The sequence below is a fragment of the Bufo bufo genome, chromosome 1, assembly GCF_905171765.1.
Source record: "Bufo bufo chromosome 1, aBufBuf1.1, whole genome shotgun sequence".
NCBI classification, from domain to species: domain Eukaryota; kingdom Metazoa; phylum Chordata; class Amphibia; order Anura; family Bufonidae; genus Bufo; species Bufo bufo.
Window position 1 is genome coordinate 193,031,593 of NC_053389.1, and position 26,484 is coordinate 193,058,076.

Consider the following 26,484-nt stretch of genomic DNA (forward strand, 5'->3'; position numbering starts at 1 on the left):
CTGCTGGCCTCTTGCCCCTGGATTATGGGCCATATACTAACTTTTAAACCCCTGAACCTGTTCAAGTGAATTTTGGATAGGTTTGTCCCCACGTTATACTGTTTGAATTAATGTAAGTTATATGTATGGCCAATGTAAACTCACAAAGTTGTAACAATTTATAATAAGTGTAACTTGTCAGCTTGGGAGGAATATGCGGGTGTGTTTCTATTGTGCCATTGTCCCATTGTGTGTTTAAAATGGTGATGTCTGTTCTGTTGTCCTCACATGTGTATTGGTGACTTCTCTTTGTCTTGAGAGATAATTGGATTATGCCTCGGGTGTCTCGAGGGCAGAGAGGAGGAAACCATGATGCATTGTGGGGATGTGTTGTGTCTGTGTGTCCTAAGTGCTGTTTATCTGTCCTATGTCACAGTCTTCATTCTGGTCCCCTAGGGGCGTGTACACCAGATGGGCTGTACTTACATTGTATGTGTTGTAAATTACTGATTGGTTGTATTTCAAACCCCTGTGGGCAGTACTATGTTTGTGGTTTATGAATAAAAGAGGCTGTACGTGAAGTACAGTCAGATCACTGCTTGACCCTCAACACGGAGCCTTGTCTCGTTATTGGGGGGATCCGCTGTATGCTGGTAGAGACTGATTGCCAGGATTGTATGCTTTTCCTGTTCGTCTGCTAGCAGCTATTCGTGAGGTTCCAGTTTGGAGTGCTATTTTGTATCCAGTTCGGGAGGTTGGTGTCCTGCAGTAGCTGTGCCTGTCTCTCAGAAAGGGGCACATCGCCTGAACGGATTTTAACCCCTTGTCTGCTGAAACGGTCCGTTACAATGTGGCTATCTGAAAGAAAAAATACATCATGTAATTAAAAAAACATAATTTCATAGTCCCTATTAAGACCTCTTGGTTGTAAGGTGTCTAATGTATGTATCCAGAAGGACTCCCTCCTTAATAACGCTTTTTTTTATATATCGTCACCCCTTCTCGGTTGATGTATCTGCTCAACTGCTCTGGTATTTCAACTGTGATATGGAGTGATTGTAGTTGTGGAAATGATATGGTATGGGTAATAACAGATTATTTTTCCGTATTGTCGACTTATGTTTACTAATACGATCTTTAACAGATTGCATGGTTTCCCCTACATAAAGAAGGCCACATGGGGCACTTAATTATATAGATTACGTTAGAGGTATCGCAGGTATAGAAGCCATTGATCCTGTACGATTTTCCTGTATGTGGATGATGAAAACATTGTCCCTTTATCACATTGGAACACTGGGTGCAGTGTAAACATGGGAATGTTTCTGGTTTTTGTTGTGTGAGGGCTCTCTGTGTGTGTTGTCTCTTAATATTACCAATGTCCGCATGTACCAATCAGTCCCTCAAACTCGGACCGCGTTTATTACAGATTAATGGGGGATTCTTAAATTCTTCAACTGTGGGGTATGCTTTCTGCAAAATATGCCAGTGTCTACGTATAATATTATCAAAATGATGGGTAAAAAGGATGAAATTTATGTATAAAAGCTATCCGGTTTGTATTCCTATCTCTCTTTTGATACATCTCATCCCCTGATTGTGATAAAGTCTCACTTCTGGCTGCTGTCAATATTCCCTCTGGATAGCCCCTGTCTAAAAATCTGGATGTAATTTCATCCTTTCTTAAAACTTGCTGAATCAGTGACTATCCTTTTGACCCGTAAATACTGTGACTTGGGGATAGCCTTTTTCAAGGAAGGGGTGTGAGCACTCTGATAATGCAGAATGCTGTTTCTGTCGGTCTCTTTTCTGTACAAATCCGAATATAGACATCCATCTTTTTTGATAATCATGGTGTCTAAGTAGTTGATGGAATGTTGATCATACACCATAGTGAACTGTAACTCCTCCCAAACGCTATTCAAGTGATCACAGAACCCCACGAGGGACTCGAGTGGCCCCCCCACACGCAAAAATGTCATCAATAAATCTCTTCCAAATGTATACATATCTCTGAAAATCCTCATGTGTGTAGATATATTTAGTTTCTAAAGATGACATATATGCATTTGCGTTGGGTTTGGCCACATTCAAGCCCATTGCGGTCCCGCGGCACTGTAAATAGAATTGGTCACCAAAAAGAAAATAGTTCTCATGTAACCAAATGTAATAAATCCATAAAAAATGCCCGTTGTTCACTGGAATAAGGTGTGTTATATTGAGCACCTATATATGTTGTCCCTGGTTATTCTGACATTATGTGGTTGAGAAAGGCTGGACGGGCCGAAACGTGTCCTGTAATCATATCATTTGCGGATGAAATAAAAGCATATTCTTCAGAAGAAACTGTTGCTGGGATTATCTCTTCACCAGAAACTTACTCAAGACCCACTCGTGATATCACAGAAGCTTACCTGAGACTAATGTGTGATGTCACAGAAGCTTACCTGAGACTAATGTGTGATGTCACAGAAGTTTACCTGAGACTAATGTGTGATGTCACAGAAGCTTACCTGAGACTAATGTGTGATGTCACAGAAGTTTACCTGAGACTAATGTGTGATGTCACAGAAGCTTACCTAAGACTAATGTGTGATGTCACAGAAGCTTACCTGAGACTAATGTGTGATGTCACAGCTTACCTGAGACTAATGTGTGATGTCACAGAAGCTTACCTGAGACTAATGTGTGATGTCACAGAAGCTTACCTGAGACTAATGTGTGATGTCACAGAAGCTTACCTGAGACTAATGTGTGATGTCACAGAAGCTTACCTGAGACTAATGAGTGATGTCACAGAAGCTTACCTGAGACTAATGTGTGATGTCACAGAAGCTTACCTGAGACTAATGTGTGAGGTCACAGAAGCTTACCTGAGACTAATGTGTGATGTCACAGAAGCTTACCTGAGACTAATGTGTGATGTCACAGAAGCTTACCTGAGACTAATGTGTGATGTCACAGAAGCTTACCTGAGACTAATGTGTGATGTCACAGAAGCTTACCTGAGACTAATGAGTGATGTCACAGAAGCTTACCTGAGACTAATGTGTGATGTCACAGAAGCTTACCTGAGACTAATGAGTGATGTCACAGAAGCTTACCTGAGACTAATGTGTGATGTCACAGAAGCTTACCTGAGACTAATGTGTGATGTCACAGAAGCTTACCTGAGACTAATGAGTGATGTCACAGAAGCTTACCTGAGACTAATGAGTGATGTCACAGAAGCTTACCTGAGACTAATGTGTGATGTCACAGAAGCTTACCTGAGACCCACTTGTGGTGTCACAACTGCTTTACTGACTGTAGCACTCTTGTGATATACCATTTGTGGAATCTAACAACAGAGAATTCCCCTGCGATAACAGTATATGACCAACTTGATTCCCAACTGTTTTAACTCAAGGAGGCTGTATTAGATTGGAAAAATAAGATTTTTATTTTTTTCAAGAACCAGCATTACTGTTGTCCATGGGCTGTGTTTGATATTTTTAAACTAATAGCGTGAAAGAAAAAAAATCCAATCTCCTACAACCCCTTTAACCCCATTTCATTGAAATTGTCAATATTATGTGAGACAAACTGTAAGAAAACTCAACATGGGCCTGATAACAACATAAAACGTCTAGATCTATCCAGTGTAATAAATATCTTCGTCTCCCAATCATTTTAACCATGTGTTATCTGTAATTGCTTGGTATAATATAAAAGCCCTTAGAGAAAAATAAATGTTCTGATGGTATTGGTTCTTATTTATCTCCCAGTTTCCCATTCCCTCTGACAGCCAAGGGGTTAACACTTCATGCTGCAGCCTTCTATCATTGATCTCCTCTGTAATGTACAGAACATGGAAACCTCGGCAGGTTTCTAAGTGAATGTTCAAACCTGACAGTGTCTATTGATCCAGCCATTAATGTATTTTATAGGATTTGGTGTTATTAGCAAGACTATAGAGTCTTCCTAGATGCCGGGCATCTCCTCGGCCTGTACTGGGATTATTTTCCTCCACAAATGCTGTAATCAGATCATGAAATAACATTATTACCCTAAATTTGTGTGTAATTCATTTACTAGAAGTGACGTTTAACAACTCACTTGCTGCAGTTTTTGGACAGATGATGCAATGTGCATTAGTATGTATACAGATATAACAGACCATTGCATGAGTAGCAATTCCTCTACACAGTTTTATTACATTTGCAACTCGTGCATACTGATTATAAGATGCAGGGTTACAGACCTATATATGATCTATATATCAATCTGCTCAGCACCTCCTGCTCTACAACATGGTGCCTGCAGATTACAATACATTTTCATGGTGACATGTTCCCTTTAAACTACATCTGTGTGTAATACAATGCATTGATTCTATACCTTCAATGATAATTGCTGTCACTAGGTGTCACTGAAATGTCACAGAATGTAAATATCTACTGCTAGCAGGACGTTTTTTACTGTGGCTGAAACCATATGGTGTACCTGGGGAGGCTGGGAAGCTCAGATAACAAACTGTAGGCCCCAAGAAACCAGCTCCAGTAATATCAGTCCGGGCTGAAACAATGTGCGCAGTCAATGTGATATAGTTAGATTATTTTAACATAATTAAATCTTGGTAAAGTGTAGAGAGTATGGTCGGCACTGCTGTAGGTGTGGAATTTAATTTGGTGCTGCACTGGTCAAATGTGAGTAACGGTGGTGCTCAGCATGAAGACATGTGGTATTTGCAAAAAGAAAGAAAAAAAGAATGCGGCACTCACCAGGAATACTCTTTGCAGCTTTATTCACATAAAAAGATCAGCGTCATGCGGGTAAAGCACAGCTAGAGGGCAACAGCCGTTTTGCGCTTGCTGCGCTTTTTCAAGGCTTGAAAAAGCGCAACAAGCACGAAACGGCTGTTGCCCTCTAGCTGTGCTTTACCCGCATGACGCTGATCTTTTTATTTGAATGAAGCTGCAAAGTATTCCTGGTAAGTGCCGCATTCTTTTTTTCTTTTTTTTTGCATAATTAAATCTTGGCTATACCTAGGGTGCAATATATGGTATAAAAGCTCTGCCTGGAGTATCCTAATAGCTTTGCTAAAACTCTTTGCTAAAACATGTCACAATTCTATTGGCTCATTTATACAGGGTGGGCCATTTATATCGATACACCTTAATAAAATGGGAATGGTTGGTGATATTAACTTCCTGTTTGTGGCACATTAGTATATGTAAGGGGGGAAATTTTTCAAGATAGGTGGTGACCATGGCGGCCATTTTGAAGTCGGCCATTTTGAATCCAACTTTTGTTTTTTCAATAGGAAGAGGGTCATGTGACACATTAAACTTATTAGGAATTTCAAAGAAAAACAATGGTGTGCTTGGTTTTAACGTAACTTTATTCTTTCATGAGTTATTTACAAGTTTCTGACCACTTATAAAATGTGTTCAATGTGCTGCCCATTGTGTTGGATTGTCAATGCAACCCTCTTCTCCCACTCTTCACACACTGATAGCAACACCGCAGGAGAAATGCTAGCACAGGCTTCCAGTATCCGTAGTTTCAGGTGATGCACATCTCGTATCTTCACAGCATAGACAATTACCTTCAAGGGACCCCAAAGATAAAAGTCTAAGGGGGTCAGATCGGGAGACCTTGGGGGCCATTCAACTGGCCCACGACGACCAATCCACTTTCCAGGAAACTGTTCATCTAGGAATGCTCGGACCTGACACCCATAATGTGGTGGTGCACCATCTTGCTGGAAAAACTCAGGGAACGTGCCAGCTTTAGTGCATAAAGGGGGAAACACATCATCATGTAGCAATTTTGCATATCCAGTGGCCTTGAGGTTTCCATTGATGAAGAATGGCCCCACTATCTTTGTACCCCATATACCACACCATACCATCAATTTTTTTGTTCCAACAGTCTTGGAGGGATCTATCCAATGTGGGTTAGTGTCAGACCAATAGCGGTGGTTTTGTTTGTTAACTTCACCATTCACATAAAAGTTTGCCTCATCACTGAACAAAATCTTCTGCGTAAACTGAGGGTCCTGTTCCAATTTTTGTTTTGCCCATTCTGCAAATTCAGTGCGCCGATCTGGGTCATCCTCATTGAGATGCTGCAGTAGCTGGAGTTTGTAAGGGTGCCATTTGTGAGTAGCTAATATCCGCCGAAGGGATGTTCGACTAATGCCACTCTCCAGTGACATGCGGCGAGTGCTACGCTGTGGGCTCTTGCTGAATGAAGCTAGGACAGCCACTAATGTTTCTTCATTAGAGAAAGATTTCATGCGTCCACATTTTGGCAAATCCAACACTGAACCAGTTTCACGAAACTTAGCAAGCAGTTTGCTAACTGTAGCATGGGAGATGGGTGGTCTTGTAGGGTGTCTTGCATTGAAATCTGCTGCAATGACCCGGTTACTGCGTTCACCAGACATCAACACAATTTCTATCCGCTCCTCACGTGTTAACCTCGGCGACATGTCAATGGCTGTAAACAAAGAAAAAACTTGTAAATAACTCATGAAAGAATAAAGTTACGTTAAAACCAAGCACACCATTGTTTTTCTTGTGAAATTCCCAATAAGTTTGATGTGTCACATGACCCTCTTCCTATTGAAAAAACAAAAGTTGGATTCAAAATGGCCGACTTCAAAATGGCTGCCATGGTCACCACCCATCTTGAGAAAGTTTCCCCCCTCACATATACTAATGTGCCACAAACAGGAAGTTAATATCACCAACCATTCCCATTTTATTAAGGTGTATCCATATAAATGGCCCACCCTGTATTTTTAGGTTGTAAGGGTGACACCCAGGGCTTTGCTAATAAAGAGAAAGTCTTCTGCCATTTGCAGTTTGAAGAGTTGGAGGAAGACTCAAATACCACCATGAATCATGTCTTCTCATTCTTTTACCCCTAGACTAAATGTTAGGATTTGGAGTATTGCAGATAACATGGTTAGATATCTTGTTTAGGGATCATACAAAAATTCTACCATGACAATGGTGTGTAGTGAGATCTGCCGTGAGACTGGCCAGAGGTCTGGGCCTAGTCAGCCACTAAGGAGCAAACTGGTGGTCTGTAAAAGAGGGAGGCTGGCGAGTGATGAGTGTTTCCTGGCTTGCAGCTGAAAGAAATAATGCTGAGGGTGGCCCACAGAGTTGCCACTTGGAGATAATAAGAGAGGTGCACAGACACTCATTCATTTAAATTGGATTTTTATCTTGTTAGGGGTGGGTTTTCCAACTATAAAGTGCACCCCTAAATAGATCTATAATCATTTGCTCTGAGAAGCTACACATGATGCCTACATAAGAAGCTTTATCACTGTTCAGGCAGGTTAGACCTCACACTTCCCTTGTATGGGGGCACTGTGGCAGATAGCATTGATATGTAATATAATTATTACTTGTACAGGAGATGATAATATCACAATTTTTTTTAAAAGATTAGCCTTGCAAGAGGTCCTATTGAGAGCCTTCTCTAGGTTACCACACCAAGCATGCCAGGAATCTACAGACAATCTACAGACAATAAGTACAATACAAGTTTTATTGGCATATAACACAGATCTGGATAATAGACATACTTTCTGCTGAGTTACCACTATTATTTACACTTCAAAGGAACATCCAACTAATGTGGTACAGAATATATACACTGGGTACATAAGATGGCACAAAGGCACCGTCTAAATACTATTAAAAAATAAAAAGCAATAAAATGTAACCAGCTTGTGCTCATTGTAATGTTACTATCCATCCAGCAGGGGGCAGGGGTTGTAGATCTATAGGGTGTAATTAAAAATATAAGTAAGTACCTGCCCACATTAAAAACAGTTGATCAGTGTGTGTGTGTGTGTGTGTGTGTGGGGGGGGGGGTGCCGTTTCATACTTTGGCATGGGTGACAGTTTTTTGTGCTGCACTGTGGTATTTGGTTTTGCAGAGGATTTTTTTTAATCATGCACTGTGGTATTTAGTTACTTCTGTTGTCCCTGCCTTCTGTCAATATGGATCCACCTACAACATGGGACCACTTTTAGTTTTTTTCCAGGGCCACATTAAGTTCTCCGTTCGCCTCTGTAAGTGTTTATGGGGTTATAAGTTCTATGTGCCCAATGTGTGACCTCTGAAGTCAGGGTTTGAGGCCAAGGCCATACACTCTGTTAATGTTGCCCAGCTCTTGTTGAACTATGAATACAATGCATTCAAAAAGTCTTCAGAACCTTTCACTTTTTTGCATTTGTTATGTTGTGAGCTTGTGCTAAAATTTTTTTTTAAAAATCGTGTTTTCCCCCATCAAGTGTTGCCTCATCATTCTGAACTCAGTACCCCATGATGTGAAATTAAAAACAGAATTTTAGAAATTTTTGCTAATTTATTAAAAAGGAAACACAAAAATTTTGCATGGTCATAAGTATTTAGACCCTTTGCTATGAAACTTGAAATGTAGCTCTGGGGCCTCTGTTTCTACACTTTGATTGGAGTCCACCTGTGGTAAATTCAGTTAATTGGACATGATTTGGAAAGACAAACCAATGTCTATATAAGGGCTCACAGCAGACAATGCATTTCTGAGCAAAAACCAAGCCAAGAGGAGGGAAGAACTGACTGTAGAGCTCAGTAACATGATTGTGTGGAGGCACAGATCTGGTGAAAAAATGCAATGAAATTTCACAACAACACAGTGGCCTCCATAATTTTTAAATGGAAGAAGTTTGGAACAACCAGGACTCTTCCTAGAGCTGGCTGCCTATCAAACGAAGTAATTGGGGGAGAAGGGCCTTGGTAAGACGGAACACATTAAATCCTGCCTGAATTTTGCAAAAAGCACTTAAAGGACTCGCATAATTTTGTGTTCTGATGAAATCAAGATTGAACTTTTTGGCCTCAACTTTAACTGTCATGTCTGTAGAAAACCAGGTACTGCTTATCACCTGCCTAAAACCATACCTATAGTGAAACATGGTGGTGGCAGCATCATTCTGTGGGGGTGTATTTCTGCAGCTGGGACAGGGAGACTGGTTAGTTTTGAGAGAAAGCTGAATGGAGCAAAGTACAGAGATATTCTAAATGAAAACCTGATCCAGCGTGCTCTGGACCTCAGACTGAAGTTTCACGTTCCAACAAGACAATAACCCTAAGAACAAGACAACATAGGAGTGGCTTATGGACAACTCTGTGAATGTCCTTGAGTGGCCCAGCCAGAGCCATGACTTGAACCCAATCAAACATCTTTGGAGAGGTCTGAAAATGGCTGTCCACCGACTGCCTTCATTTAACCTGACAGAGCTTGAGAGGATCTGCAGAGAAGAATGGCAGAAAATCCCCAAATACAGGTGTGGAAACCTTGTGGTATCATACCCAAGAAGACTGGAGGCTGTAATCACTGTCAAAGGTACTTTAACTAAGTACTGAATAAAGGGTCTCAATACTTATTTCAATGCGATATTTAAGTTTTTCCTTTCCAAGAAATTTGCAAGAATTTCTAACATTCTGTTTTCTGTTTGTCATTATGGGGTAATGAGTGCACAAGGCTGCAACATAACTAAATGTGAAAAAAGTAAAAGACTCTCCAAATTCACTATATATTGGTTCACCAGAGGATCAGACAATCCTCTAGTGAGCCTAAATCTAATAGGCTGTCGAGAATAAAACAACCGTTGACATAAAGGTGGACCCTATCACTTGCCATGGGACAACTCACCCATTAGATTGCATATCCTGCTTGTACAATGATAATGAACCGGCTCATGTTTGGTATAGATGTAGGATGGGTAGTCATAATTTTCTCCTATGGTAAGCCCAAGGAACCCTAGTCCCACACTGAAAATGTGTTCTTATGAGGACATTGTTTATGGACAAAAAGGACTAGCCAACATGAGCTGAGGGCCTTTGGCAACCATATATGCTCCCAATGTCTAAAGCAGACGTGATTTGTTGCTATGTATGGTACATTCTCAGATATATGAATGCTGTTATCTTTAATGCTGTATATTCATAAAGCTATGATAAACCACTTGCTTTAACTGTCACCATTTTATCAATCCTAGTGGACATCCAAATCCCATGAACAACAAAATCGATCAGTCAATGACCAATGACCATAGCCAGTACATACTGTAATCCTATAACCCCTTAATGCAAGACAAAGGTATGTCACCTAACCAATCATAGCATCCGAATGCCATTTTAATACACATTGTACCCAACATAGGGTTACATGAACACAGCCATAGGTGTTTAGAACTTCTGTATACATCCAATATAGTATAAAATAATATAGTTTGTAGTTTGGTTAGGCAATGTAGGCCTCGATTCATGCCGGTATGTAGAGCTGTAGAGCAAGTTGTCACTTTATAAATACAGAATAATGTAACATGAATACAGTTTAAAAGTCCATATCTCAGAATTTTACCCCCGATGATCCCGTTACACATGGTAACGATAATGTTGAAGCTGCTATGGTAATGACCATCTGCTTAGTCCTTAAATTGAGCATCTCATGGATATATACTGGCATATAAAAAAATACCCACTGCAAAGTATTCTAAACATCTGTGTCCTTCTCTGCAGTCAGCTGAGTCTAGTCACGGGTCTCTGGTGTTTATCACTGCATCACTAAATTTAAGACTGAAAGCATTGTGCTATTTCTATATAACTTCACTAAGGGTGGCAATGCCGTTTAGATGCCGTTCAGATCATACTGGGAATTTTTTCAAACCACAATCCTCATATCTGTGGGGGGAGGAAGGTTCCATTTAATGCCTTTGGTGCTTTAAAAAAAAGAAGAAGACAAGCCCTTATTCCTCCTTGCAGAGTTCAGAAGCTCTATGTACATATTGGAGCTGGATTATGAAAGCTGATATGATGTACTCATTGTTACATGATTAAGTTGAGCTGCTCAAGGGCAAGAATTTCATTCATGGTTCAGTGTCGAAGGAAGTTAAGGTAGAACAGACACTGGCCCTGGCGGAGAGAGAAGATGCTGAATTCAGCCTTGCAGTTCCAAGTAAGCTTGACGATAGTCCTTCATCCAGTTGGAAGTATATGGGCAGTCATACTAGCATATGGAAGAACAGCATGGGGCTCATCTTGAGAACTCCTTCACAACATCTGGGATTATTCATAATACTTTTCCGCCTTGATAACTTGGCAGTACATCAACATGGAGAAGATCAAACCAAATACCTGCAGAGACCAGAAGAAACCAAGTTTATTTCACAACATATGTCCAAAAAGAATGGTCATAAAAAGTCCTTGGTAGCCTCACTCACCTGCACAACAAGAATACAGATGCCGAAGATCCCAACAGAGGAAATGTTATTCCCGACCCATCGCTTCACTTTCTCATAGCAGGGCTGAAACAATATGAAATGTGTTGCCATTAAAGATTGAAATGTGTTTCAAAGTAAAGCACTTATGATCCGTTTAGTTGGGTAGCTAATACTCAGTTACTTGAAGTCATATACGAGAAACTGCTTGGAGGGATCCAGGTCTTATCTGCCTCATAAGAATACACCATAATTATAAAACAGCACATTTTTTTCCCATCGTGCATTGCTGTCACGAGGGTATCAAGAGCCACGTCTGACTCCGTTATACCCGGGGTCAGGAAGTCGCAGCGGGTGGCTGCGCGCTCTATATCTAAAGATCACGTTGTCTTTTAGTGATTGTTTTCTGTGTTTGCCTTGCTATCCTTTTTGTCTCTCTCAGGGATCCGTAGCTTCTCCTCCTCAGCTGTTTCTTGTCTGCCACTCCCTACCTCCTTATATTCTCCCCTCACACTTCTCTAGTTGCCAGTTATAGAGCTTCCTGCCTGGACATCTATACTGACCCACTGGAGTGGTTAATCCTGGTTGTCGTTCCTGTGTGCTACCCTCCGGATCCCTGTTGGGCTTATTGTTGTTTCCTGTTGTCGCCCATCTGGGAATATATGTTGAGTCTGTGTTGTCTGTCCTCCCCTTGGTGTTTTCCCTTAGAGTTAGTGGTGCGGACTAGTGTTCCCATCGCCCTGTTCACTACCGGGGGGTCAGCTCAGGGAAAGCCAGGGCTTTAGGCACGTGATCGGCGTACGGGTGAGGAACCCGTCTAGGGACGTCAGGGCAGCCAGGTGCCAGCCGCCAGGTGAGTCAGGGGTCACCATCTTCCCTCTCACTTGGGCAGGGCCTTCCTCGTTCCCTCCCTCTGTGTCATGTATGTGATAGCCACGCCGACCGTGATAATTGCCTTGAACAAGTCTACAGATAGGTCACTCTTTCTTTTGGCTGACATGAGCTAACTGGCATTTTATTTCTGATGTTCCAGCTCAACATTTGAGCCACTTTGGGTGAATAAAACAACTTTTTTTTTCATTTTTACATCTTGGACATTGATGGCTTTTATCTATCTATCTATCTATCTATCTATCTATCTATCTATCTATCTATGTATCTATCTGTTAAAGGTGTGTATGTATGTACTGTACTCTTGGAGCCCAGATGACAGCCTTCTCATAGAAGTCTTCCGGGCAGCAGTAAGCTAAGGTCCTAAGATTGTGCTGAGCATGAGACAAAAAGGACAACCCGCTTAGTCTTCCGAGCAGCATATGACTACAGTCAGTGATGACACTTTTTTGAATGCTGGGGCCAAGAGAACAGAAGACATCTTGCGGATGGAACTTCACCGGAAGAAGGAAAATTGTGGAGGTGGAGATCACGTGACTGGACTGAGGACAGAAGAATCTGCAGTGAGACAGGTGGTATGTATAGAAAAGAGATTCTTCCTTACACAGGTTAGTTTACATGGGCAACTTTTAGGATAGGCCTGGACAACCCCTTTAAATCACAGAGGATTACTTAGACCAGATACCATTGTAGCAAACCCTCAGCTTTGAGATTTATGAGGGGGTGTACATGTTTTTACCCTCTAAAAGTAAATAAATATTGGTTTCAAGCAGCGATCTTGAAAATAGTGAGGCATTAAAACACATAGATAATTCATGTTATGTTATCTACTGGTTGAATGAGCATATAATGGAGAAATGACCCATGCTGTACTTCAGTGTCAACTGCTGCGGGGCCACGGTGACTGTTTTCAAAGACTTTGAAACCCAAATTAATCTGAGACATACACTGAGTCAGGGGGAGGGGTGGGTTGAGCGAAATGGGACGAGCGTGGGAGAATAAGAACTGGGTGTAATCAGCTGCAGCAGGCAGACACATTATAGAACAGACGTGGGTAGCAGAAAATGGCAGGGCGAGATGGACTGCTCACAACATCCCTTCCTACTAAATCTAGAATTAACCATGTCCTCAGTCAGACTGAGACGCCGCAGAACAGTTCAGGCTCTCCAGACCTAATATATGCAAGCCATATACTGTACACACTCAGCTAGATCCCAATTTTCTCAATAAGTAGGGACGGAACATAAAAATAAATTAGTTGGCATAAATAAGCCGCCATATTGTTCATGGCTTTATATTATGCAGCACAAGCATGCAGACAGCCGGTGTTCTCTTTTGGCAGTGCAATTTGACTACAGACTGTATAGTAAATGCTGGAATAATGCATGATCGGCAATTAAGAATGAAATTCTGAAATTATTATTTTTTTTTTTATATATCTGTCAACTGTACCTTTAAAAAAAATAATCCTTCACTATGTCTTCTTACAACACATATGGGGCCAGGAGTCTATAAAGGGATCCAAACTCTTTGTTCAGCTGCCTCCCATTTGCAACATTTTCTAACACACATTCTGCCACTTTAGTGCCTACAGGGGTTATCCCATACTTAATTCAAAAAATGACAATCTGGTATTATACAATACATGACAACCTCTTTCTAACAAACTTAACTTTCTAACCAGCCCTGTACCTCACAGGGATCCAGAGATATCTCCAATTGCTCTGCTAGATTTATTTCAAGCTGACAGCTCAGGGGGCGTGTCCTTTCTACTGCAGCTGTTGGCAGTTGAAGGATTGGACTGAGCATGTGCTTCCATCTCAGCGAGCAGGACAGAGAAATTAGAAAAAGAGCAAACAGCAGGTGGAGCTGTACAGATAGATTTCAGTGAATAATTCAGTGGCTATACAAAATTTTTAATTACATGCAATTACAAAAGAATTAAGATCCAGGTTTCAAAAATGTAGAATATTTTTTGTGGGACAACCCTTTTAATTTAATTTGATAAATGTGTCCCATTGCATCTACAAAGCTTCATGGGTCGGAGTCATGAGATATGGCTTCAATGCATTAAAACCTACACAGCCTACAGATACTTCCAGACAGTTCTTGTTACTATGTCTGTAATGATGGCAGTTCTGAGCATTAGAAAACAGCATTCCTGCCAGCTCACCCGCACATACTCCACGGGTGTTCATCGGTAAATATATTAATGCTTTCCAAGAAAAGCACTGAACGGGGGTACATAGAAGTCTAAGGCCCCTTTCACACGGGCGAGTATTCCGCGTGGATGCGATGCGTGAGGTGAACGCATTGCACCCGCACTGAATACCGACCCATTCATTTCTATGGGGCTGTGCACACGAGCAGTGATTTTCACGCATCACTTGTGCGTTGCGTGAAAATCGCAGCATGCTCTATATTCAGCGTTTTTCACGCAACGCAGGCCCCATAGAAGTGAATGGGGTTGCGTGAAAATCGCAAGCATCCGCAAGCAAGTGCGGATGCGGTGCGATTTTCACGCACGGTTGCTAGGAGACGATCGGGATGTAGACCCGATCATTATTATTTTCCCTTGTAACATGGTTATAAGGGAAAATAATAGCATTCTGAATACAGAATGCATAGTAAAACAGCGCTGGAGGGGTTAAAATAATAATAATAACAATTTATCTCACTTTAGTCCACTTGATCGCGTAGCCGGCATCTCCTTCTGTCTCCTTTGTCGAATAGGACCTGTGGTGAGCATTAAATACAGGAACAGGACCTTTGATGACGTCACTCCGGTCATCACATGGTACGCCACATGATCTTTTACCATGGTGACGTACCATGAGTGACGTCATCAAAGGTCCTGTTCCTGTAATTAATGCTCACCACAGGTCCTATTCAACAAAGGAGACAGAAGGAGATGCCGGGCCGCGATCAAGTGGACTAAGGCGAGTTAAATTATTATTTATTTTTTTTAACCCCTCCAGTGCTAGTTTACTATGCATTCTGTATTCAGAATGCTATTATTTTCCCTTATAACTATGTTATAAGGGGAAATAATACAATCTTACAGAACACCGATCCCAAGCCCGAACTTCTGTGAAGAAGTTCGGGTTTGGGTACCAAATGTTTTGGGTACAATGTTTTGCACTCGCACAGAAAAATCGCGGGTGTTCCCGCAACGCACCCGCACATTTTCCCGCAACGCCCGTGTGAAAGAGGCCTAAGGGTAAAGAGGAGAAAAGGGGTGAATAGAGTCACTAGCTGCTTTTGCTTTTCCTCTCAAGGTTGGGGATCATTTTTTGACTCTTTATAAACTGTATTAGGAAATTGTAATGTTGGGAAATTCTCCCAGTCAGAATGAGGGAAGGGGGGATTTTTTAATTCAGACCCGTTCATTGAACACAGGTTGCTGTTTGTGGCAGATTAAAGTCTGTCCATGTATTCTACACCTCAGGTCTATATCTACTTATGAATCTGTTAGAATTTTTATTAAATAGCTCCTAACATTTGAATTTTAAGCCATGCCCTGGTTCCTCAGGGGAAGGCCCAGGACAACAAAGGCACACCTCTTTTTATGCAAATCCTATTTCTTTGTGGACCAATTTGCCAAGAAATTCAACTAGGAGGTTTTATCGTGTTAGAAGATTTTATACTTGTAATTTTATAAAATATTACTTAGAGGCATAACTTGAAGTTCATTGCCTCCTATGCTATATCAGTAACTGCATCTCTACCTACCATGTGCCATTGGAGTCTTCTTATGTTGTAGAGGAGCCTTTCAGCCCCCCTAGGGGTCAATTACATTTACCACTTATGTTCCCCTATGACTATGCCCTTGAAATTGTTTAAAGTAGCTCTGAGAGTTTCGCTATATAATAGGGTAGATTTAATGAGAAAGCTGGTGGTCAATTTACATAGAGTTTATAACTCCAGCCATATTGGTTGTCAGTCACCTAACTATAACAAAAAGCAGATATAGCCAAACAGAATTTTTAACGTTATCCCAAAAGCAGGTAACGGAAGCACTTTTATGTACAGGTAAATTTTTGATTTCTGAGTAAATGCTACAGAGGTCTCAGGTTTCATGACTAAAACCTATCAAACTGAAGGACAGAAATGGAAAACAATAAAAACCACTTCACGACTGGTGAAAAAAATAATTTGTACTCTGCACACGTAGCGATGTATTTATCAGAAAGAACATGAGGAAGTCCCTCAGGAATAAGAGGGGGAATCAATCCACAGATACATCAGATTGAAAATGGTTACTGGCTCTAATTGAGGCCATGTGTCACCAGGCCACCGCCGGTGCTCTCTGTTCACCGCTCTGATGCCCATATTTTGCTGGCCATAGATTGTGAAAATTGAATGTATAGTTTGTTGAGGTGAGAATCTGGCCGAGATAATTGGGTGAGATAATAAGCACTTCAATGACACAATAACATTTCCCAACTTATTGGAGGGATGATGACCAGTGATGATGTCCCCATGGCAAGAGCTCTATGGCTTTACCCACAGTAAATAAAGGGCTATGTTATGTCCCATTGGATTAATTGGCCCAATTGTGTGACATTGTGTAATTGGCGCGTGTAAAAAGGTGCCTTAAGGGCTGACTTTTTGCCTAAGCCAGTGAATTTCTCAGATTGCTAGCAAGTCAAACAAGCAAATGAGGCCACTAGAGGGCACACTACCTGGATTTCAGTGAGTCCAAATGCTTTTTGGCAGCTGGGAAATCACAGGTATGTGACAACGTGAAAGCTGAGTGAGATTAATGGTGGTCATCTTACATACGGACAACAGAAGTTGTTTTCATTTATGGACAAAACTGTGTTGCATTTTGGAATTTTTTATTGTTTTCAACTAATAGTTATTAGCAGTATGATACGTAGATAGATACGAGATGACATATTTACGCCTGGAGATGATGAGTAATGAAGGCACGAACCAGTCCATGTGGAGGAGGCTTACGTACTTTGTTTCTTTTTTTGTTATGAGGGCCTCATGCCTCTATATACGCCCCTACTATGTATTTCATCTCTTCCATCATCCTGAGACATAAGGAATACACAATGTCACCTTGTCTTCTCCCACTTATATTTTGAGTAATAAAATACATTGTGAGAAACAGGATCTTTGGCTTGTAGAAGACTCATATAATGTACACAAAAGAACCAGTCATTGATCAGTAGAGTCTGGAGCACCTGCCAAACGTATATTAAGCTGAACTTGGCAAACTGTTTTATGGCGTTTGCCAATGACATTGACTGCGTCCTGTGTGAACAAGCACAATATAAAAAATACGTACAAAATATCCAGGCACTATCAGCGTGTCTTCTAAGACTCCTGAGCTTCTTCTTCACTTCTGTTCAGTTAGTAGCGTCCGTCTGCACTGTGTTGTTCAGAGGGACATAGTTTAAAGGGGGTCTCCATTACAATGCTTACTAGGTCCCAGGGCTTTATGTGCCACTAGCCACCCACAGTGGGTGCCTAGGGCAGTAGTCATTAGAGGGCAGGGGGCCCTATTAGCATAAGAGTGTATATATATCTGCACAAAGTGATGCTAGTATCTTTAACTGTATGTGATGAGTGTGTATGCTTGCATACAGTAAGTACACAAACAGGTATGTAAGTATGCAGTGAGTGTGCATAAATGAGCATGCCTCTATATAGTTAGTGTGCATGTGTGTGCCCGTCTGATGTGGTTGTGTGCCTGTATTTTTAGAATATTACATTTTGTTACCTTTAAATTTAGATTAATTATTGTGATATGTACAATGCTCAGAAAAAAATTAAAGGGGTTGTGAAAAGTTTTGGAATAACTTGCCGAAAGCTGGAGGTCTGGCCGCTGTACATAGAGAATGAATGGATCAGCAATACGCATACACGACCTGCCTCTCCATCAGGACAGAGGAACACAACCCCTGTATTTGTGACTGGCGGGGGTCCCAGCGGTCGGACCCCCAGGAATCAGCTAGTTATAACTTAAAAACTTGTCACAATATCTTCTAAAGGAACAATGAAAGGGGTTATCCAGGAAATTGATATTGATGACGTATCAGAATAGGTCCTCAATATCAGATCGGTGGGCGTCTGACTCCTGGCACCCCTGCTGACAGGGGAGGACTGGGAACTAAAGGTGGCCCTGGAAGAAAACAACATAAAAGTGGCCCTATGTTGTAGGTAGGTCCAAACTGTCAGAAGACGGGCAACATAATTAGGCAGAGCCAACAGAAGTGGACAGGCCAGCGATATCATACTGTAGAGCAATATACCGCACCAGCTGAACCAAATATCACGGTTCAGCACAAAATACTGCCACCGTGTTCAACTGTATTACCGTCCTGAGGACAGAGATACAGTTGAATTCAGGAGAGCACCTGCAGCTGCTGGCCATCTGCATAAGAGAGAATAAGACCCTTATGTACCTGACTGGCGGCCGTGAGGAGGGCTTGCGTGGCCTTCCTAGGTATTGGCCCACCAGGAAATTTCCCTGTAGGGTCTATGGCCAGTCTGCCTCTGCCTGCCAATCAGCTGTTTGAAGAAGCCACCCAAGCTCTTCCTAGCTTACCAAGCACAGCGCCACACATTACATAGCGGCTGTGCTTGATATTGCACCTCAGCCCATCTTCCTAGGAATTTTAGGCTAGGGCTACACAACGACATTTGTCACAGCAATGTCGCGCAATATTTCTGGTAATGATAGTCGATGGTGTTGCACTGCGACATGCTGTGACTGCGACGCGACAGTCACACAAAAACCCATCCAAGTTGCAGTCGCTGTGGGACACCATTGACTATCATTACAAACAATGTCACGCGACATTACTGTGACATAAATGTTGCTGTAGTTGTACCCTTTTGTTGCACGACTTGTCATGCGACAAATGTCATCATTTAGTCATACCCTTAAAGAATAATGCCCCCCCCCCCCCCAATGACCAGACCCCTAATATAGATTATACTTACCCTGCTCCCCGGCACATGTGGACGAGCCTCCCTAGCGTCACCCGCGATGCTAGGGAGGCTCATCCCTGTCGCGGCCTGCTATTGGCTGCTCCCATAACTGGATGTTTTGTTCCATACGACAGAGAGATGCAGTGGCGGCCATATGGGGATGAGGAGCGTCACGGGTGCCAGGGAGCGGGGTAAGTATAACCTATATGAGGGGCCTGCGCATTAGGGGGGTCATTATAGGGGTTGGATAACCCCTTTAATCACAGTGTGATGCAGCCGGATTTTACATTGCCCTGAAATCTAGTAGGCCAAAAGCCCAGGACAGGCAAGTCTGTTAGCATAGGTCCCACCTGTTGGACGCCACCTTGTTGCTGAAGCACCTCGATCAAAAACGTGCACAAGGAGCTTCTAATTCTCATATCCTAAGTATAGCAGACACATTTATTCATGTTTCCAGTGTTTGCTCCAGGCGCAAAGACACATGCAGTGTGCTGCTACTTGTAGTCCTTGTTTCCCTTTACATTTCCGCCATGGTAGGGTGCACCTGAACCCCTTTTTTCATATTGTGTGAAGGTGCTGGTCTAGCTTTAGTTTTCGGTAATATTCCAGCGCATGTTCAGGAATGGTTAGAGGTTTCCTTCAATCTGGGCTTGCAGCAGAGCTCTCTTTAAATATGAAGATGCTTGATGTGTTTTGGTCAGTGGATGAGTTATTTAGGAAGGTGAGGAGGTTCATCTATACTTTATACCTTCACTAGATTCATATCAAATATGAATGAAATGTAATATTTTCTGAAAGGGTCAAATTCTGCCACCCGGAGAGATTTATGGCTAATTACTCTGATCAATGACTGCGCTGGAGCTTCACCAATCTGCCGTATCTAACATGTCCACGGCCAGGTTAGCGGGAATGATTTATATGTGGATCTAGGGCAACTGAGGAGTAACATAAGCCTGAGGAATAATCCATGAATCTCGACCCGTCATCTCTACATAAATAACTCGACTGAACATCTGCCTCTGGCTTTCTAGGAAAAAGTCAAGGAAGATGTCACTGCTATGCCAAGATTTTCTAATAGGTGATGATAATTCCACCACCACTAGCAATTATTGGCGGAATTTATCAAGACTGGCGTAAAGGTAAACTATGGGCTTATTTCCCCATAGCAAACAATCAGATCCCACCTTACATTTTCCAAAGAAGCTCTGTAAAATGAAAGGAGGAATCTGATTGGATGCTATGGGCAACTAAGCCAGTTTTCCTTTACACCAAATTGATGAATCTCCTATGAGTTGTCAACACAGGCAAGTCATGAACCAGGAGGTTCTACTTTCCTCTCTGTGTCAATTCTTAAGGTCTTGCGTTATATTCATGATAAAAATAAACGACACGATAGGCTCCTCCAGTTAAAGGGGTTATCCCATGAATAATATATAAAAAATAAAAATCATACATAATCTAGTACGTGACCACCTCTTTCTAATAAAGATAGCACCAACCCTGTACCTCACATGGATCCAGAGATCTAATCAGTCTTTGCTCCAATTGTTCTGCTAGATTTATTTCAAGCTGCCAGCTTAGCGGTCATGTCCTTTCTGAGGGGTGTGTCCTTTCTGCTGCAGCTGATGGCATTCTGTTTACAACACTTAAGTACCTGCAGTGATGCATCAGGTAGTCTAAAAAGGGATCCAAACTCTTTGGGACACATTTATTAAGACCAGCGTTTTAGGCGCCTAATTTAGGCATTTTTCAGATTAGTAAATGATCCCCTTTATTCAATTGCCTCCCATTCGCCCAATTTTCTAACATCCATTCTGCCATTTAGTGCATACAGGGGTTATCCCATGATTAATTCAATAAATGAAAATTTGATATTATATAGTACACGACAGTCTCTTTCTAGTCTTTTTCTAAAAAAAAAATACTTAGAATCAGCCCTGAATCCAGAAATATCTCCATTCATTGCTCCAATTGCTCTGCTAGATTTATTTCAAGCTTAGGGGACGTGTCCTTTAGGGCTCATTCACACGGCCGTTGTGCGGCCGCGGCCGTATTGTGGCCCGCATATGGTGGTTCCGCAATACACGGGGCACCGGCCGTGTGCACCCCTCATCACGGATGCGGACCCATTTACTTTTATATTTTTTTTTGCGGTGCGGATAGATCACGGACCCATTCAAGTGGAATGGGTCTCGATCTGTCCCGGCCGCCGCACGGACGTTGCCCGTGCATTGGGGACTGCAAATTGCGGTCCCAAATGCATGGAACGGCTGCACAACTGCCGTGTGCATGAGCCCTTATACTGCAGAGCTGTTGGCAGTTGAATGATGGAACTGAGCATGTGCTTCCATCTCAGTGACCCGGACAGAGAAATTAGAAAAAAAAGAAAACAGCAGGTGGCGCTATACAGCTCTATTCAGCTCCAGGTGCTGGTTTGAAAACTGGAGAATATTTTTCGTGGGAAAACCCCTTTAAGGGAGTGACACAATATATGAAATATTGAGAGGAAATGGGAAAATTCTGTGTTCTGGTTCAAAGTATTTCCCAGTAACTAGATGGAGAGGCAGCAAATATGACATGAGTGAGATAAGACAGCCACCATACGTCACTGGAGCACTGTAGACCTGGTATTTGGAAACTAGGTCAAATGCTGTTAGTGTAATGGCTTAGGGACGGGTCCCAGGAGACAGAGCTGGATGTACGGAGGCAGAGACACTAAATATGTAATGACAAGAAGCAAACACTTGAAGATGATGAGCAACACATTTTACATTGTGGGAGAATGAGGTTGTATGAGATTAGAAATACTGATCTTTTTTTACTCATCCAGAAACAGCGCCACTCTTGTGCAATGGCTGTGTCAGGGACTGCAGTTCATCCCTATCTAAATTAGACTTCATGTACACGGCTGTGTCCGTATTGCTGCCTACAAACAACAGATCCACAAATACGGATACCTTCCCTGTGCATTCTGCACTTTTCTCACTCCCATCAATAGAAAGGACTATTCTCATCCTCAATACAGATCAGAATAGGACATGTTCTACAGCTTGCGAACGGCCACATGGATCTGCAAAAAATATGAATGTGTGCACGGCCTAATAGAACTGAATGGGTCAGCGTGCTAGCCGCATAAAATGTAGATAGTATGTGGATGAAAAATATGATTGTATGCATGAGGCCTAAGTGAGGTTGCCTGCAATACCAGACACAGCCCACAAGAGTGGAGCTGTTTTGGAATAACATGCCCCTTTTGTTTCTCATACAGAGGCCTCATGCACACGACCATTCCATTTTTTTGCAGTCCGCAAACCGCGGATCTGCAAAAAACGGAAGCCGCCCGTGTGCCTTCTGCAATTTGCAGAACGGAACAGACGGCCCATTGTAGAAATGCCTATTCTTGTCCGCAAAACGGACAAGAATAGGACATGCTATATTTTTTTTGCGGGGCGCTGTCCGCATCTTTTGCGGCCCCATTGAAGTGAATGGGTCCGCACCCGAGCCGCAAAAAATGCGGCTCGGATGCGGACCACAACAACGGTCGTGTGCATGAGGCCAGACTCTGTAAGGTTGGGGTAAGGGTAAGTGACTGCCATCTAGTACTCACTTCTGAGAGACCACATTTAACCGCACAACCTTTACTGCTTCATGTACTGTCACGACCATTTGTACGACAATGTACAGGACTCATATAGTGACCCCATAACAGCAGCAACGCGATAGGTCCTTGCCACAGGTGACTGGAGTCGTCATCCATTAGAACTCTACTTAATGACCTGTTTTATAAAAAGCAAAGACCACTCACTTCTGTCCACCAGGTGCTGGGGTTGCTTTGGCAGGAGGCGCTGTGTTCCATACAGCAGGAGTGGGGCACAAGTGAACTATTCCGCATTTCCAGCCAGTCAGTGTAATTCTTCACTCCGCAGCATCGGAACTGTGATATCAAAGGAAACAGTCATAAAGCTGGTCCAGTAACTGAGTATGTGCAAAATTCAGGAAAGATGACATGCAGAAGGCAGCAGCACGGCAAACAAGCGGAGGGGCCGCCAGAAAAAAACGCAGCATGTTGTAGTTTTTGTCCGGCATGGTGGACTAGCACGGATCTGGCAGGCTGTTCCCCAATGGAACAGCCTGTCGGAAAAGGCTACCGCAAGTGTGAAAGTAGCCTTACATTGGCTCTATATAGCCATTAATTGAATGTTGTATTATTTAGGCATAGTATGCTGATATTGTATGTGCTCTATATAGCATTGTTATTTTGGCAATGTATGGTAGTATTATATAGGCACTGTATGCTGATATTGTATGTGCTCTATATAGCATTGTTGTATGAGTAATGTATGGTGGTATTATTTAGGCATTGTTTCCTGATATTGTACAGTATGTGCTCTATATAGCATTGTTATTTGGGCACTGTAAGGGAGATTTATCAAAACTGGTGCAAAGTAAAACTGAGTTAGGGTGGGTTCACATCTGCATTCACATCTGGTTCACATTGCATCATGGTTATAACGGAAAATAACGGAATCCATAAGACGATAGTCAAAACGGAGGCATTCCGTTTTGATCCGTCTTAATAGAAGTCTATGGGAATCATAACGGATCCGTCTGGTTTCCGTAATGCAAGACGGAAAACAAAGTCCTGTTGACAGGACTTTTTTCTCTGTTCTGCATAACAGAAACGGGATGGATCCGTTATGATTCCCATAGACTTCTATTATGACGGAATGCCTTTTAAAGGCTTCCGTTTTGCATCACTTCATAATACAAGTCTATGGGCAGCATAACGGATCCATCCTTCCGTCTTATGGATTCCGTTATTGGTTATAACGGAAAGCCATAACGGAATCCAGAAAGCAGATGTGAACCCACCCTTACTTGCCCATAGCAGTCAATCAGATTGATCCTTTAATTTTCCATATGAGATTGGAGAAATGAAAGGTGGAATCCGATTGGTTGCTATGGACAAGTAAGTCAGTTCTCCTTTGCACCAGTTTTGATAAACCTCCCCCTGTATGCTGGTATTATTAGACAATATATGCCCGTATTGTATGTGCTCTATATAGCACTGTTATTAGGGCACTGTATGCTGCCACTATTTAGGAACTGTATGCTGATATTATATGTGCTCTATATAGCATTGTTATATGGGCAATGTATGGTGGTATTACTCAGGAATTGTATTCTGGTATCGTATGTGCTCTATATAACACTGTTATGTGGGCACTGTATGTGGTATTACTCAGGAATTGTATTCTGGTATCGTATGTGCTCTATATAACACTGTTATGTGGGCACTGTATGTGGTATTACTCAGGAATTGTATTCTGGTATCGTATGTGCTCTATATAACACTGTTATGTGGGCACTGTATGTGGTATTACTCAGGAATTGTATTCTGGTATCGTATGTGCTCTATATAACACTGTTATGTGGGCACTGTATGTGGTATTACTCAGGAATTGTATTCTGGTATCGTATGTGCTCTATATAACACTGTTATTAGGGCACTGTATGCTGGCACTATTTAGGAACTGTATGCTGATATTATATGTGCTCTATATAACACTGTTATGTGGGCACTGCATGGTGGTATTACTCAGGAGTTGTATTCTGGTATCGTATGTGCTCTATATAACACTGTTATGTGGGCACTGTATGGTGGTATTATTTAGGAACTGTATTCTAGTATCGTATGTGCTCTATATAGAATTATTTTGGTGGTATTAATTAGGAATTGTATTCTGGTATTGTATGTGTTCTGTATAGAACTGCAATTTAGGCATTTTTTAGGCACAGTATGTTGGTTCTGTATGTGCTGTATATAGTACTCTTATTTGGGTACTATACTGTGGTGCTATTTAGACGCTGTATGTTGCTAAGGCTCTATTTGCCACTATTATGTACTATAAATACATAGGGGCTGTCCCAAGCTTGACCCTAACTTTATGGATCCCACAACGGGAGCAAATAAATAGTTTTAGGGTCACCAAGCCCTTTATGCCTTCAGAAATGGGGGTATGGGAGGAGGCCTATTTTGATTTTTGCTTTGGGCTCCCTTTGCTCGGTGTATGTTCACACTCACAGACGTGGTGCATTTTATGTCTACTTGTGACGGATGTACGCATCCTTGAACTGCAGATAAATTCGGAAAAGAGTATATTTCACATGTCTACCTTCCTGCCTTAGTTTCTAGCTCTGCAAGTCCCAGTGGCATTACCCATCCCTGGGGTATTTGAAAGGAGGGCAGACAGCAGCTGCATATGTAAGATACAGGATGAATGGGGAATAGTGCTGGTATTGGCCATTGAGGGGCGGACAGTGGTGATCTTGCACGGCCCTCTGATTAATGGTTTGCAATACTGATGGAGAAGCTGTTGTTCCCTCTATTATAGGATATTCAATGTACTCTATGTTAGGCTTTGATTTTTCATAATGTGAATGTTTTTTTTTATAAATGTTTCATGCATGTATTATGTTATTTTTATAGTACTATTCGAATTCTATCTAAAACGGCAGACATAATGCAAAACACTCAGGAGGACGGCTCTGAAACATATCACTGCAGCAAACTATGTACACCGATACAGCATTTAGACAGAATATCAGCCTTATTCACGTCTTCAATTTATTTCTGTATTATACATTTCACCCTCTCGTCCACTCTGATTACAGACAACACCACAAGCTGCGATACATCTTAGTCCAGTTCAGTGGGGATTAGCCAGATTGTGGGATTTGTTAACCACAAGTTATATGACAAGAGCGCTTTGTGATTTGTGAATAATGGGATCAAGTAAAGTGCACAAGTTTGAGTTTGTCATCGCGTACAGCAATGCTCAGACTGATTGTTTTTATTATATATAGATTTAGTCAGCACCGATGTACTGGGAACCTCAGTGAATAGTTTTTTCAAGGCATCCATATTTCATATTTGCCTTGAGACTTATTAAAGATTTGCAGTGGCAAATTGCAGGAGATTTGTCCTTTTTCATTTTTCTTTTGGAGATAGTACAACACCAAGACCAGGTTAGATTCTACGTCCAAGCAACAGATCCAAAGTAAGTTGACTCAGAGTTCCATTTTTCCATGCCCTAAAGCTGTATGAAACTGGCTAATTTTTGCCAAATGTCTTCTTCCGCTAGAAAAGGGACTTTTGTGAGATTTTGTGCAGCGTCCCACTACGTCCCACTACGTGTGTGGGCACTGCTTAAAAGCACTTTTTATATTATTAAGAGTACTAGGTTGTCATGTATAACTTTGCATTTGTGTATCTGCAAAATCCCTGTTAACAGGCCTATTGGGTGCAATTTATACATCCCACCACTAGATGGGGATAGAGTTCAGGTCATATACAGTCACCTAAAGAATTATTAGGAACACCTGTTCTATT

General features: G+C 41.9%; 1 protein-coding gene across 2 annotated transcripts in view; it reads right to left on the reverse strand.

The window, feature by feature from the left end:
* Positions 1 to 10,738: 10,738 nt before the first annotated feature.
* Positions 10,739 to 26,484, reverse strand: part of LOC121002419 (tetraspanin-4-like) — a 130,257-nt gene continuing 114,511 nt past the window's right edge. For both annotated transcript variants that reach the window (XM_040433885.1, XM_040433878.1), the window contains 3 exons: positions 22,897 to 23,025; positions 11,256 to 11,339; positions 10,739 to 11,169 (listed from right to left, as the gene is read on the reverse strand). In XM_040433885.1, coding sequence (XP_040289819.1) covers positions 11,101 to 11,169; positions 11,256 to 11,339; positions 22,897 to 23,025 — 282 coding nt within the window. In that variant the 3' untranslated portion in view covers positions 10,739 to 11,100. The remainder of the gene's footprint in view (positions 11,170 to 11,255; positions 11,340 to 22,896; positions 23,026 to 26,484) is intronic.